This window comes from Porites lutea, chromosome 10 (assembly GCF_958299795.1).
Source record: "Porites lutea chromosome 10, jaPorLute2.1, whole genome shotgun sequence".
NCBI classification, from domain to species: domain Eukaryota; kingdom Metazoa; phylum Cnidaria; class Anthozoa; order Scleractinia; family Poritidae; genus Porites; species Porites lutea.
Genome location: NC_133210.1, coordinates 4,803,498 through 4,819,497, shown reverse-complemented (window position 1 = coordinate 4,819,497; position 16,000 = coordinate 4,803,498). Strand labels below are relative to the sequence as shown.

The following is a 16,000-nucleotide window of genomic DNA, read 5'->3' as shown; positions in this document are numbered from 1 at the left end:
TTTGGGCATTCAAAATAATCTGAAGATTCATGGTAGTACCCACGTATCCCGGCCCCGTAGTTCTACGAATAAAGTACAACTAAACTTATTTTGTGGCTGTTGGATTTTTCAGGGGTTTATTTTTTGGTCCAAGGAATTGTTTAGAAGCCCAAGGGACTTTTTTGAGTTTTGATTTTTGCCCATATTCGATCATCCCCGTCTCTTGAAATCTGGAGTAGCCCTTTGGGATCAAGCTCGTAAAAAAATGGAAAGCTTGAACGGGTGGAAAATCATCGTAGTTATGTATGCAATTCAGTAAACAGTTTCTAAGGAAGAGCCTCATAGATAGATTTCGCCGAGGCTAAACGTAAAGCTCCCGTTAATGAAAAAATAGCCTACGTAGCAGGCGCCGGTCATTTTTTTACAAGTCGCAAGAGATTTATTCCTCCGCACTAAAAAATCGGCGCCTTCTATCTACGCTGGCTAACAAAAAACCATGGAAATAAAGAAACCGAATTAGAGTTGAGCCTGCGATCAGTTGAAAACTGAAACTTGTCAGCGGTAAACTTAAAAAAGAACACGTAACCTCGATGGTCGACACCAGAGCCCGCGATACGGTCATGTGCTACTGATCACTAATTGAGTTCATCGCGTCTACTCATGCCAAGTGATGATCTCAATTAGAGACATTTATCTTTAAGTAGCCTATCATTTTCTGTTTGCTATGTATTCAAATCTCGCACTGTAACGTTTATCTTGTATCTATACTCATTTTGCTTGTATAACTCCTGTTTAGAATTGTGTTGCAATATGAAATATCGGGCAAATACAATTCATCATTTTGTTTTTGTTTTCGTTCATTATTTATCCTATCACTCTTCCAGCCGTAAGGATCAGTTTACTGGTACGGTCACGTTATAACCAAAATTTCTTGGATAAATTGAACAAATATTCTTAGCTTCGGGCCTCGCTAAAACATTAAGGCTCGGCGGTATTTGTAGCACTAATGCTAGTGAAGCCGAGTAAATGCCTGAAACAAATAATTCAAATTGAACTTAACAGGGTTAAGAATCTCAACTGGTAGCCTGATTAGCAGGCGCTTGGAAGTAGTGGGCGCGAGAAAGAACGGGCGCGAGAGGGAGACAAGGGAGAAGAGAGGGAGCAAGTTCGCTCTCCCCTCGCGTGTCTCTCTTGCGCGCCCATTCTTTCTTGCGCCCCCTTAAGGACACAATCATACAGGGTTAGCCTCGACTTAAAGTAAAATAGTCAGAAATTCTGGCAAGTAAGTGTTTGAAATTTGAATATACACAATAGACAGAGTAATAAACAGGTCTTTTTGTCGTTGGAATTTGTAAATATATTACTTCAGATGGAGGCTAAGGCTGTAAAAAATGCATCTTCACTTTTTTAATTCAGCGGTCATAGCGAACTCGAAAATGGACTATTGCAAGTCCTGCGCTCTAACCACTCGGCCACGCTACCTACTGTTATGGAGGTTGTTAGTGTAACTCGTTCGTATGGGACGGCCCAGACTATGAGTACCTTTTAGCTGGGTGAACAGCGTTTCTGGCAAACACACGTGAAGTGATAACAGTTATTTTCTCCAATTATTATTTTTTTTTGAAAACTTTTCCCGGGCTTTGAAGGGGGAACGGATAACTACCCAATGACCACTACTACCCCAAGCCCTGATCCCGCTCGGCCCTGGGAACTATAATGGGAGTTAATGCTATTTATTTCCTTACCACAAGATGAGGTAGATAGTGTTAACTCGACCATCTTTGTATAATTGCTTTATTATAACTTTAAAGTTTCTGGTTCTTGTTAACCAACTTTCAAGAATTAAAATTAGTTATCCAAAAATGTGATCACAATCTCTGACCGAGAATACAAATTGTGCTTATGGGCTGATCAGGCATCATTATCTCGAAACTACTGCAAAAAATGTTCTTAAATTTCCCTGAATTACCCTCCTTATTAACGTTTAAACTACAACAACATATAACATTGAGAAAAGTGTTCTCTTCATAAACATGCTCCAACTTACAGTTATTTAGTACAATCAAGAGCGAGTGAGCTCATCAATGTTTAGCTCATTCTCTCTTGGTACTGTAAAATACTTAACCCTTTAAGTCCCGATAGTGACCAAGATCAATTTTCTCCTAACAATATCCATATGTTGCCAAGAGAAATAGTTATGAGAGTTAATAAAATGATCAGTAAAAAGAAAATGCTCTGATCTGTTATCAGACTCTCAGTTAGTTCTTAAAGGAAATGTATGAAGATCAGTTTGGAGAATTTATATGTGGATATTAGGGCTTAAAGGGTTAAAAGAAACGGCACTTCTAAAGAGCACCAATTATGAATCAATTTTTTTGTTTTCACCCCCCTTCGTAGATTCCTTTCTAGTCTCAAACGTCTCTCTGTTAGCCGGGCTGGCAAACGACCAATAAAAAGTTCTTCAGTATCGAGCGTGCGATCATGCAGTAAGTTCAGTAAGTTACAGCTCGTCCATATTCACCATAAGGCTGTGGGTGTATTGAGCTCTTAACCGTTTGTATCTTCTGAAAAATATGACCCCCACAACAAAAAGAACCAGGCCGGCTATCACACCCACCACAATACCAGCGATAATCCCGGCCGAGAGCTTCCCGCTTTTATGTGCTTGGACTTTGGGAGTTTCTGCAAAGTGAAATATAATAGATCATTAACAATTGTCGTCGCCTGTCGTATATAGTTGTGAGAAACAATTATCAAACGAAGTTTGATAATTGCTTCTCTTTATTTATTTATTTATTTATTTATCAGATTACTGACAAGAAAAAAATTCCGAATTTCTGGAGGCAGGGCAGCCTAAATAGATTACTATAGGTCTTAAAATAATATCGTCTAGACTATTCAGACCTTCATTTTTCTCAAAAGCTACGGTAAACCGACTTGTCAACAAAAACAGGTAACTTGTTTTGCAACACAGTGATTGCTGCAAAACGAGATGAAAAGCGATGTTACCCGTTTTAACACCCAGGAATCAAACCTCTGTCTTTCTTTTTAAAAATGTGCTTGTCTTTTCATTGCAGTTGTAAAAGTTGTTGACAGTCTGCAGCTAGCCAAGGGGCTAAACTGCGCATGAGCCGAGTATTGTCTGCAACAAAACAAGATTTTCGCTTTTGCGCATGATCAGACCATAATCTGACGCCAATTAAGAAACATTTTTATCCCGTGTCGCTTCTCAAGTTAGTAGGGTCACAACCCTCTCTCCCTAGGCCTCATTATTTTACGCGGCCAATGCGTTTCGGGTCATGTGGTCCGAGCGAAGAAGTGGGGCCGTTTCCCGTCCGTTCGTCTCGGATACGTCACCGAAGTGTATTGACCGATAGGGCCGGAGAAAACGCCGTACGGGGACTTTAGACAAAAAATTAACGATGTAGCCTTCGAAAGTGGGCACCATGGAGCTCGCAGAACGAGTTGTTAAAAAAAAAAGAGATAAATGGTCCAAACAATGTCCTTAGCTTCAAAGGCTAAAACGTAAAGTGTCGTTGCCGGGGTAGGGGGAGGGGGAAGATACCGCTTTACCCCCCGCAGCTTCAACATGGCAATGTGTTATTGCAATGTAGAGTTTGATAATTAAACATTCCATTCGAAAATATAGTCAGGTTAGTCAAGCCCGTAATCCACTTAATATCAAGGACATTTTTGGGGGACTGTAGTCCTTGTGCTCTAGCTACTTCTGCACCACAGAAGGATTATGCATATTGTTCCCGTGCGCTGGATAAGGAAATTCTTTAAAATTATTTGAAATTACCGATCATTGTAGAAGATGTGTTTAATTTAAGTGTAGAATGACTCTTTACTGTACCCTTACACCTTATCTTAGGGGCCTGAACCGAACTCCGAAAGCATATTTTTGTGTGATTAAATTCGCACAAAGCAACAACTCGGGAGCGCGTCTTTTCCTTTTGTTAATCAGAAAGCTATGGTTTTTAACGTTAGAAGACATTTCACTGTTTTTGTTTTTACCTTTGCTACCAGAGTGGCTACTCGTAGGTTTCTCAGCTGATTTTCCAGTGCTCTTGCTCTTGCTTTGTTTAGATGCTTGAGTGGTTGGCATAGACGTATTAGCTGGTTTGGCTGTTTGAGTGGTTGGCATAGTCGTACTAACTGGTTTGGATGTTTGAGTCGTTGGCATAGACGTATTAACTGGTTTGGATGCTTGAGTCGTTGGCATAGACGTATTAGCTGGTTTGGATGCTTGAGTCGTTGGCATAGACGTATTAACTGGTTTGGTTGTTTGAGTGGTTGGCATAGACGTATTAACTGGTTTGGATGCTTGAGTCGTTGGCATAGACGTATTAACTGGTTTGGTTGTTTGAGTGGTTGGCATAGACGTATTAACTGGTTTGGATGCTTGAGTCGTTGGCATAGACGTATTAACTGGTTTGGTTGTTTGAGTGGTTGGCATAGACGTATTAACTGGTTTGGATGCTTGAGTCGTTGGCATAGACGTATTAACTGGTTTGGTTGTTTGAGTGGTTGGCATAGACGTATTAACTGGTTTGGATGCTTGAGTCGTTGGCATAGACGTATTAGCTGGTTTGGCTGTTTGAGTGGTTGGCATAGACGTATTAACTGGTTTGGATGCTTGAGTGGTTGGCATAGACGTAGTAACTGGTTTGGCTGTTTGAGTGGTTGTCATAGTCGTATTATCAGCTGGTTTGGATGTGTGAGTCGTTGGCGCAAGACTTTGGGATGGTTTAGCCGTTGTCACGGCAGTAGTACCACTGACCGATGCTTGAGTCGTTGATGCAGGTGTACTAACATTTGTAGACGCTTTCGTTGTTGGTACAGTAGAGGTAAAATTTTCAGATGATCGATTCGTTGACAAGGACGTGCCGTTATTTTCAGATAGCTTTATTGTTGGTGGTGAAGGTGAATTAGCAAGTCCATGTGCTTTGGAAGAGAAAACATATATTAGTTTGGACAGCTAAAATGACCTCTTCCCCGGGGCTTTTCCGGAAAAGTCCTGGGGGCGGATTTGGCTAGAATAGACATGATGAGTGACGTGAAAAAGATAGCGAAATTAAAACAAGAAAAAGGTTTATAATTATATATTGGTCAATTGCACAATTTCAGTTGTCTATAGTCGCTACAGAACTAATGTTGGTTGACTAAATAGCTCTAAATGGCATTTTGAAAATGAAGGTAAAAAATAATGTTCAGTACAAAATAAATGACTGGTATTAATTGAGAGTGTTGCGAGTGTGTCGCCCTATGTAAGGCAATCCGGATTACGGAATCAGGAAAACTTTTGCAGGAGGAATCCAGAATTCTGGGCTTTGGAATCCGGAGTTCCACTGACCAGGATTCCAGAATGCACAGAGTGGAATCTAGGATTCAAGACTCTCTTGCCCTTACGTGGGGCGAAATGTAAAAAAAAAAGCTACGTAAATGTCAGCTTGCAAAGAAGCCATACAGGTCCGTTCACTTAGGTGCACAAGGGCGTTAGGTGGTGATCATAGTTAGTAGAGGAGACTGGTTAGGAAACCCGGCATCAAAGTTGAAAACAACGGGGCTGTAGGTTATGTTGGAAGCTCCCTGACCGTGCTCAATCCTTTGTTTTTTGTTCACAAATTGTGACTGAATAAATTAATACAATGTTTCTATTGGCCAGTGAGTTCAAAATGATAGGAATGCTATTGAACGTTATGCATGGTCAGGTCCAAAAAAGCTACCCTACCAAAAACATATAACAAACGGTTTCCCAACCACTCCACTTTAATTAACTATGGGTATACGGATAGTGTAACAAGCAAAATTCCTGCGACCAAATTTGATAAGCTATAGCAACATTAACTTGGAAACGTCCGAGCTGACGTCGGTTCCAGTGGAGTCACATGACAGTCAGGTGCGTTGAAAAATTCAGAAGAATCCAGAACAAGAGTCATAGTCTCACTATGATCCGTTGCAGCGAAAGAAACGAAAAATTCGGGTTTCCTGATATTTTAACAGAGAGACCGCTTTCTAGCGCCATTTGCTTTTTGAACTGATGGCCGTACCTGCCATGAAACTAAATTTGATGTGGTGAGTCCACTTTAAAGAATGTAGACTCTCGAGGAATTTCCCATTTTCGGTAAACATTTCATTTGGAACTACAAAATCCTTCTTTGGGAGTTGGGGAAAAACCCTGACTGTTCACTCCTTACAAATGCTTACACCCTTTCCTCAATAAAATATTCAAACTAAAATATAAAAAGTAAGATTGTTTTTTAGAGTTGTAAAATTACCTGTGCTTACTCTTTTCCACAGATCACTTGGCCAATAACCTGTATTTGGCCACTCTTGAAGAACGCAATAATCCTGTCCGTCAACGCGGTCAGTTTTTGGAAATGCAGAACAGTAATCGCTGCTCTTAAAGATTTCTTTGAACTGCGGTTGCGACTCGTTAAAGGCAGCCTCACACGTAGTTTTACAGGGAACAAGCAACGTGTTGTTAGATTTGTTATCACAAGGAGGGGCTACCTCCATGCATATTATTTTTCTGAGCGTGGAGTTATCCTTGCTGTTGTTAAATACATCACTAGTTTCCAGTATCTTCTGATATGCACTTGACACAGAAGTGTGGCTGTAACCTGCATCTTCACATTGTCTAATATTGAGCTCATGACACGTGACGTTATCTGAGTAAACCACAAAAGAAGCAGTCGATTAGATATAAGTGAGGTATTCAGTTTAAAAAATAATTATATCCAATTCATTGATGTCATAATGTTATTTCCGTTGATCATAACGATAATTAGCAATATTGAAGGTGGCTAAGTAGGATGTGAAGAATAGACCATCTTACCGTTGCGGACTTAGTAACCTAGCCTTTGAGTGAACGTGAGGCTGAGGTTAACCTTGTTTTGATACAAACCTCCTTCCTTTTGTAGTGGAAGTTATGCTTGAAAAATACAAGTTAGCATAAGAACAACATGATTTACATAATAAAACAAGAAGGGATGTATCAAAACAAGGTCAACTCTGGCCTCGTTTTCACCTGTAACTGTAAAATGGGCTATTGTGAAGATCGGGGAGGATGTTTTCCCCCGAGGCCTTCAGCCCCGGTGGATAACATCCTCCTCCTCGCTCTGCATAATTCTTCACATCATACGAAAGCCGAGTTCAATAATGTTTTTATTATTCATTCAAAATACTTCTACGTCCTTAACAAGCTTACTTTCTCGTTAACTGGTGGCCTATTTCTCGGCTCGGTTTCAGGAATTTACAGATGTTTTTCCTTGCGGATACTTCTCAAAAAGTTGATAACATATGTTTTGCCTATTCTTGCATTTATTCTCTGCACTGTTCAAGTTTAGACAGAAATTCAGCTATTTTGCGCCTTCGGATAACCGTGAACGCCCTGAAACGTGGTTAATGAATGGTCTATTGCCCATGCATTCTCGTTTCCAATCAAATATACCATCGGTTGGATGGTACCAAATTGCTTGCATCCTCCAAATTTGGTCAGCGCCGGTTGGTTATGAAGATTTAATTTATCCTGTGGATTTGAGGCAATCAGAAACTACGAAATATTTGAATGAATTATAATTAAGAAATGATGGTAGCGATGACAGTAATAAATAGTGACGGTAATGGGACTCAGCCTGTAATCATACGAGAAAGTGATTAACAATATCGGAAACCCGCATAGGGGGGAGTCTGATTTGTCTTTAAAACACTGGTTCTCTCACAGACAGACGACACGACTGTTACCAACTAATCATAACTATAACGAAGTTAGCGATATTTTGAGCTGTTTTAAGATTAAAATACATAATATTCCGAAAATTGTAGCCAATCTCGCAAACAGAGTCTTCTGTATTTTCCATAATCAAGTACTTGCACGCGATGGTGCGTGCTTTCCTAAGAACAAAATCAGTGTAGCTGATAGCCAATCAGATTTGAGAATTTTGTTAGAGTTATGCATACGATATTTTGCTGCTCTCAACGGTGGAGCGATTAATTGTTTGACTCAACATTTTTACATGTTATCTTTCTACGGTATTCAAGTTGATAGGTAAAGCAAATAACAGCCTTATCTGTTTTCTCCGAACGTTTTCCTTGATACAAAACACTACACGCGATAACCGGCTATTATGCCGAGATACAGTACAGTAGGCACGTGGGCTTCGCATGATTTTCATTAGGAATGCATTTAATAGGCTGTTGCTATGTCTGTCAAGCGAAACGCCGGTTGGCGAGATCCAAAGTCCCATATTCGCCCCCTCGACAGCAAACACTTAAAATTCTGCTTGAGTTTTTGTGGTTAGTAACACTCAAAAAAAGAATATTCTGCTTAATTATCAAAATGAAATATACTTTGCCAAATATAATATTCTCTCTTTTACCACCATTTAAGATTACACCATTATAAACTAAAGAGATTGTTTATCACTCCAAAAATTCTGCCCACGTTTGTTGCAAAAGAATGGCAGAAAGCTATTATATTTCAGACCACAACGGGCTATACGTGCTTTAGACTTGGCAACCCGGAAGTAGTCCGTCAATGTAGTGCACTTTTATATTGCGCACAAAAAAAGGATTTAGGGCCAACGGTGCCCTATCGACATTATCATATTCAGTGTCCATGATAACACGTAAACCTTGATTTAAAATATATTAATAAATTTTAGATACGTTTTCAATTTACTAACCTGCAGTAGTAGTATTAGAGTGGGCAATGGATGTTGATAAACACTGGTCTGTGGGAAGAAGATGACATAGTCCATTGAACAATGTTAATAGTCCTTCGATGTCGCTTGAACCGTCTTGACAGTCGCTAACAAAACTTCTACAAGCGTCTTTACACGGTAATCTTGCTGAGGGACACTTACTACCAGGTAGGAAGATAGAGCAAGTCATAAGATTTGAAAACTGATTTGAGAAAGAACAGTTTTTAAGCTTGCTCTGCGCTGCCTGAATTAAAATCGCCAGTTGTTGACTTTGTGGTGTGCTTGTTTTAAATTCAGACACATTATAGCCAGCGTCAATGCAACTTCCAAACAGCGTTCGATTCAGCGGCTGACATGAGTTGCTCGAGGCGAAATTTGCGAGTGAGCATTTAAAAGCGACGATAAGCAAAACCAACGAGAGAAGCTTCATTATTGAGCTGTTTCGGACGAGAATATCGCGGACGTGACAACTGTGTATGTCTTGCGGGCAACCAGGAACTTTTTAGCTGTTAATCATTTTCTCCCGGTTCACCTCCGATTCCGCTGACTCATTGATGCGCTTGACTTGCTAGGGTGCGAAAATAAAACCCTTCAAAGATAAAATTGAAAGCTGTGACTTCAACAATATATCCACTTTTGTATTCGTGACTAACTGCAACACTCAAAACGCATGACTGCATTTTGCCATTGCCGGCGGCGAGCGGCGAAAAAACAATTCACTGGTCTGACTGCAATCCACAGCCAAATCTGAACGGCCAGAAAGACATCCAAACTTTTTTACCTGTCGCCTTGAACTAGCTTATTCTTATTTACTTGTCAATAATCACTTCTTTGAACAGTCCCAGAAAAATAATATTTTCAGGTGCCTAGTTGAGCGAATGATAATTATGCGAATTGTTTTGGTTTCGTTAATGGCTTTGTTTTGTGGGCCACAAAAAAAGAAAGTGCCACAAATTGCGGCACTTTCTTTTTTTATTGACGTGTGATTTTGCACCATATGATAATATAATATTTACGAGCGTTAAAACTTCACCTAAATCAATATATAAACATCATAGCTCGGGTAGCTAGTATTTGCTCAAACTAGGAATACGACAGAAAAGATTAAACAAAATTTCCCCAGTCTGTGGTTTCCTTTTTATTTTCTTTGTTTTTCTAATGGAAGCAGCTGGTGGAAGATTGTGCGGACGATTCTTTTCATTTCAACACAACGACTGGCGTCACACTTTCACGAGTCCACTGTCGCAAACACTTGTTTTTTTTTGTTTTTTGTTTTAAAAAAAGAAAAACTTAACGGATATACTAACTGTTCTAAATTTTCCGACAGACCAAATGCCGTCTAATGGCATAGGCAACCACGAAAGCCACGGCGAGACTGGCGTCATCGCTCTTATTCCATCACATTCAATTTGTCAACAAATTTTCTGGATTTGAATTCTAAGGACTGTATCTAAGCTCAGAAATTAAATAAAAAGAAAGTCGTTGTCTTGTATTCGAAGGCAAAGAAATTGTTCTAAAAAAAGCTTGATACACCTGCAAAGTTGTTATTTTAAGCCTGCTGGCTTTTTTGCCTCGTTTCCCCGCTTTTTTGGTCTTTGTGGTTGCTTGAGCTCCGCTGGAACACCAATCAGAAGCTGGAAGCCACTGTATATTCCTTTTAGCTCAGAAGCGCGGTAATATATACAGAGGATAGTACATGGTGGCGCGAAGATATGAATTTTTATTTTCGAGTGGTGAAAACAATATTTTATTACGAAAGAACGCAGTAAGTAAGTAAGCCATTTATTAAGGTGGTCTATTACACTTAGCTTACGAAAACAAAAGGAAAACAAAAACACTTAAAGATACGATATAAAATATCTATCTGCAATTTAAAAATCTGAGAATATGTTAGTAATAAAATAAAATAAAACTATGTGCAATTTAATGAAAATATAAATAAAAACTAAGTACAGATCCGTAAAACTGTGTGACGTCAATTTTTTCAAACGTCTTTCAAAGCTACTTAATAGATTGGTCTCATGTCTCCATGCTTCCGGTAGTGCATTCCATATCTAAGGGCCGGGTATCGCAAAGATCTCAAACCTTGCTTTGTAGAGTTGACCTTCGGTATTATTAGAATATCTTACCACGAAGATTATAGGTTGAAGCTCTTCCTATTAAATTAATTCCTTTAGGGTTGACCCGAGTGCCAATGTTTAGCACTATGAAGACACAGCTGAAGACAGAGCTAGCATTCTTCATGATTCTTTGATGAGGCAGTTCCTAGTTAATTTCTTAAGTAATTCTGTGTAAGAACTGCTTTTGTCTTTGAGCACGAAGCGAAGAGCTCTTTCGTTAACTTTTTCCATTTTATTGGATGCGGTTTTACTACAGAAATGCCAAATATCAGAACATTATAATCAAAATGGGGGGCAATAAATGATTGATAATTGTTTTAACTCAATAGGTAGAATGTTTCTCAAGCGTTTCAGTACTGAAAGCTGTTGGGTTACGTTTCTTTCACGTTGGCGATCTGTTTATCGAATTTCAGCTAGTTGTGAATGGTGACACCAAGGAGAGTGAGGTCTTCACTAACTGGTATCGTTGTATTATCACAAAGGAACTTTGGTTTCGGAGTTTGTAAGTTGCCATGACCATAAGCCGTTGATATTTTGAATGGTTCCGTTTCCTCCCGTTTGCGTCATACCATCGATCAACAGCGGCTACTATATCGGCCATTTCCTGCAGTTTGTCTGGTTCTGTCTCAGCGGCGAAAATCTGAGTGTCGTTATTGTAAGTGGATAAGTCGCAGTTCTTTATTACATTAACTAGATCATTCATAGACATACTGAATAATATACCGATGGGCCGGAGTATCGATCCCTGGAGCACTCCCGCACCAACTTCTTGCCAGGAGAGTTTCTATCCCCAAGCCGCGTTAACGATCCTTAACTCTCTGAAGACGATTTGAGAGGTAGTCCTTCATGAGGCTAAGTGTTTTTTAATAAAGATGATGATGATGATGATGATGATGATGATGATGATGATGATGATGGTGATGATGATGTCCAGTGCCGTAGCATTGGGAGGGGCCGGGGAGACCTGGGTCCCCCAATAATTTTGACAGGCACGTTTGATTTGGTCAGCGGCCACGCTCTTCACGCTGTTCTTCGGTTCAATGTGTTCATTTCGATTCCATAAAGCGTGAAAATTGTTTATTTAGGGCTTCAACAAAGAAAAATCAAGCTGGTATTAAACAAAGTGCACTACTTAAATAGAGGGTGTGAATGGGGTTAACCGACTAGCGACAAAGGGCAAAAAATATTACCGACTACCGACAAAACGCGAAAAAAATTACCGACTACCGACAGGAAAATTATTAACCGACTACCGACATGGACCGACATTATCTATAGTTTTTTTTCAGAAAGAAGAGTATATTGTATTTTTCCTACCTTTGTAGGAAGTAACCAAAAATACCACGTCACAAGCCTTTTTACAAGTCAGTACCACAAAACGACGATATTGAAATCGGTTTGCAGAGCGTATGCCAAAAATGTCTATAACCCGCCTAGTCCTAAACATTATATACGACAAATGCTTAAATTAGTCCTCAAAGAAAATTATTTCCCGTTCAATGGAAAGCTCTACCTCCAAACCCACCGTACTGCGATGGGCACAAAGACAGCAGTTTCCTCTGCCAACAATTTCATGTCATATATTGAAACACAAAGTCTAAGCAGCTAAACCGTCTTTAAACCAGACATCGTAACTTTCTTTGAAGAAGCAAACTTGCATGATCCTGCTATTTAATTCACCACCGAAATTCACTGAGACAATATTTTTAGACACAGTTGTATACAAAGGCACAAGATTAAACGAAAAAGTTATCCTTGATGTAAAGACTACGGAAACCTTCCAGCACACATTTTGCGGCTTGTCACCCACCGATTTGTCAAAAGAAATTGAGGAAAGTGTTTCAAAATTCAAAAGAACGCTTGATGGTTGATGATGGACAGAGGCTACCAACACAATTTGAAAGAAAAATTGAAATCAGAAATAAATGAAACTCACAGAAACCGAAGTCCGCGCTCCTGAAACAAAACCGAGCAGGGAAGGAAAAGAAATGTTGCCTATCTTGACACAATAGGGAACTTAAAAACCACGACAAAGTTCACGACGACGACGTCTGTTGACTGGGAAAAGACTGGAACGAGAACGTCAGTTACGGCAGGAAAAAGGAAACTTAAGATGCAATCGGTCGGTAGGTCAACGACGACGACACTGAATGAAAACACAAATGTAAAAGTGTGATGTTCGTTCGCAACAAAGTTTTTCGCAATGGCGTCTTTTAAAACAACGCAAGATCCAATTTTTAAGCCGTACGTCTAGTTTCATTGACGATGGAGAATTTTTTGTGTTGTCTGACCTTTTCGAGTGGAAAAACACCTGCTTTCCGCACAAAGATTATTCAACTTTCAACCTGAATGAGATGACCGAGTCCGAGTGTCTGTCAGAGTTTAGATTTGCAAAAAGAGACATTCTGATGTGATAGCTGTTTTCCATATAAAGTTTATTTCCTCTATTTTAAAGATATATGATTTGCCTTACCTAAATACGTACAAATAAATTTCTCACTTACGAGTTCGCTCGCTCGGCCTCCACAGCTGTTGTCATTCTTCGAAGTAAAAACAATTCATTATAGTATACTTTTAGTCTTCATAGCCAATAACATCACGGCTTAACTGACAGACGACCAATAACGTCGCGACGTAATTGACCAATCAGATCAATAACCAGAGTATAATAAGAACAACTGACGTAATACAACTCACTTTGACTCTGAAGATGACTACCGCACAGGTTGTAGAAACGTCAGTCACTGTCAACAACAACAGTCCTATTCAGGACTACGCTCACCCGGACGATCAAACTCAACCTACTTTTGAAATGACTGCTGGATTCAAACCTTTCACAGTACACTTTTAGTCGAATTTTCAATCAACATCGCTTGTTACGAGTAAAAAGGAACGATACCTGGATTTACAAGGATAAGAAAAAACAAAGGACTTCAAAAATCGCTTACACTGTAACTCACTTCTGGTCGTAAAAGAAGGTTTAATGGAAAAGTGGAATCTCCTACAAAACCAACCGCTACTTTGCAAATTTTTTAAAGAACACCCCTTATTTCCTAAAAGAAAGCAAAACCGTGGCAAAGAACATGCTTGTTAGAGCCAAAATATTAAAGGTCTTTCACGCCGGTATAGATGTGCAACCTGTCACCCCTTGCGGTTTTTCTCCAAAAATAATTTATGTATCCAAAAGGTTAGACTGGGCGTTTCCCTCTGTGTCCAATTAACCTCTCTTCATTACTTTTTATGGTGCCCTGTAATCAACAGGGAAACCAAGTTCGCATTTGCAATAAAAGCTTTGGTGAAATACACTATCATGTTGCATAATGAAGTTTAAGTTCAATCAAATGATGCATTTTTACAAGTTTTACATGTTTTATAGGGATTAAAGTCTTGAAACTGATTGAAACACATAACAAATATTAATAATTAACATGCATTTTTACTTATTAAATGAGATTAACCGACAACCGACAAAGATCGAAATCTTTAACCGACTACCGACAAAGTAACTAAATTTTAACCGACAACCGACAAGTGGACCCCCCCATTCAGACCCTCTAAATAGGAGAGACCTGGAAATTATTTCTCTCAGAAGGCTGAAAATGCTATTTCAAGACCCTATAGTTGCCCTATGCCCCCGGATCCGGACCCCCCTAGCAGCTCGTGTCTTCGGCGCTCCTTGTTGCCCCCTACCCCCGCCAATAAATCTAACCTTGCTACGGCACTGGTGTCTTAACTACTGAGGCGTAGTTTAGATACAAGTAAGTTGTGCGGCAGGGTGTCAAATGCTTTACTTGAGTGAGTGAAATATTATTTTTCACCACGAGAAAATAAATTTCTATCTTCAAGGCACCTTGTAATTTTCTTTTTGTTATATAGACAAGAGTTTTTGCCATTTTTCTTTCTCATAGTCCCAGCACACACGTAATCGCGAACTGCTGTAGTTCGGCGGCAGAAATTTCTTGAAGTTGTCTCCTTTCGTCTTCACTCGAAGGAACGCCTTGAATAATTTTACGTCATACAAAATTCAGTTCTTTTTCGTATTTTAATATGTGTGTTAAAACATTCTCCTGCTCCTCAGAGAAAGAATTTATGTCAGTCGGGAATCTGACGCTCGCCGTCAGTTTTTCACTTAGCATTTTGCAAATTGTGTACAAATAACAGTTTGAGCGGAAAATAAAGTCATCGATATCCTCACTGTTGAGGATATAGAAAATACGTTACTCGAGTCCCGGACGTAGTTTCGTATGAACTTTACGAGTGGTCTATTTTCCAGTAAAACACTTTTGTCTATCAAAATGAAGGCGAATAAGGAATTCCCGACTAGAACAGCTTCTGCAGCGTCAGCTAGACGCCCAGAAATTAGCCTTGGCCTGTTCTGGCGTTCAGATCGTAGAGTTTTTCCCTGCTCTCTCACTTCGCTATCTTAACACCTTAAACTGGCTACTAAAAGTAAAATCAAACTTGTGGGGGGGGGGGGGGGGGGGAGGGGGCGTAAACCTGTACGCAAAAACCCGATGCTCCACTGAGGGACTATAAAAACGGGCTAAGAAAACAGTCGAACAACTGATTTGTCACCCGCAAACATTTCGCAGGAATTAGGCACTGTTTGGGGCGACTATGTAGTGCCACACACCAATCTAGCTGGTAATTTCAGTCTGTTGCGACAGGGGACGCGGAATCATTGCTATCGAATTCAGAAACTCAAGAGATCTCATCCCAGTTTAACCAGTAATAGTTTTAATGTGTAGTGTGGCGTGGTTTTACCGTAGTAAACTGGGTGTTCAGTTACAAATATGTCCCATAGATTAGACAAAAAAAAGTTTTAAACATTCCTTTTCGGCTAAAACATCTCATTTAGTATGGGACTAGCTTTGGGCCAACACCTGAATCGGAAGGAAATTGAATCAGGCTTTCTCGTTCTTTAACGGTTTAAGTCAGGGCGGCGAGGTCGCTCACGAGAATTTTGGTTAAGGAAGTTGATCGCTCGTAAAGCCTGTTGATTGTATCTGATTGGCCATTTTGAAATCAGGCGTGGGACATATAGTTGCACTATGGAACTCTTTTTGGGACGTTATCGCTTCAGTATTGGCTAATACGAGGTTGTAAAGGAAACAGGGTTCGTCCCAAAACAATCCTATAGTGCAGTTACTACATACACCAGCTCAGAGTCAAGTGCGACTCAAGTGCGATTTG

At 39.8% G+C, this 16,000-nt stretch overlaps 1 protein-coding gene across 1 annotated transcript; it reads right to left on the bottom strand.

Moving 5' to 3' along the window:
* Nucleotides 1-1,745: 1,745 nt before the first annotated feature.
* LOC140950047 (uncharacterized) lies at nucleotides 1,746-9,449 on the bottom strand. Its single transcript, XM_073399211.1, has 4 exons — nucleotides 8,670-9,449; nucleotides 6,261-6,653; nucleotides 3,997-4,926; nucleotides 1,746-2,661 (listed from the first exon to the last, which is right to left on the bottom strand). Exons 1-4 carry the CDS (start codon nucleotides 9,115-9,117, stop codon nucleotides 2,480-2,482), a joined length of 1,953 nt encoding a protein of 650 aa, XP_073255312.1. The 5' UTR covers nucleotides 9,118-9,449; the 3' UTR covers nucleotides 1,746-2,479.
* Between the last annotated feature and the right edge of the window lie 6,551 nt (nucleotides 9,450-16,000).

Coding starts and splice junctions, on each gene's coding strand:
- LOC140950047 (XM_073399211.1), bottom strand. CDS start 9,117: ATGAAGCTTCTCTCGTTGGTTTTGCTTATCGTCGCTTTTAAATGCTCA. Junction 6,654..8,669: donor CTCTAATACTACTACTGCAG/GTTAGTAAATTG, acceptor TGGTTTACTCAG/ATAACGTCACGTGTCATGAG. Junction 2,662..3,996: donor TAGCCACTCTGGTAGCAAAG/GTAAAAACAAAA, acceptor TTCACTTTGCAG/AAACTCCCAAAGTCCAAGCA.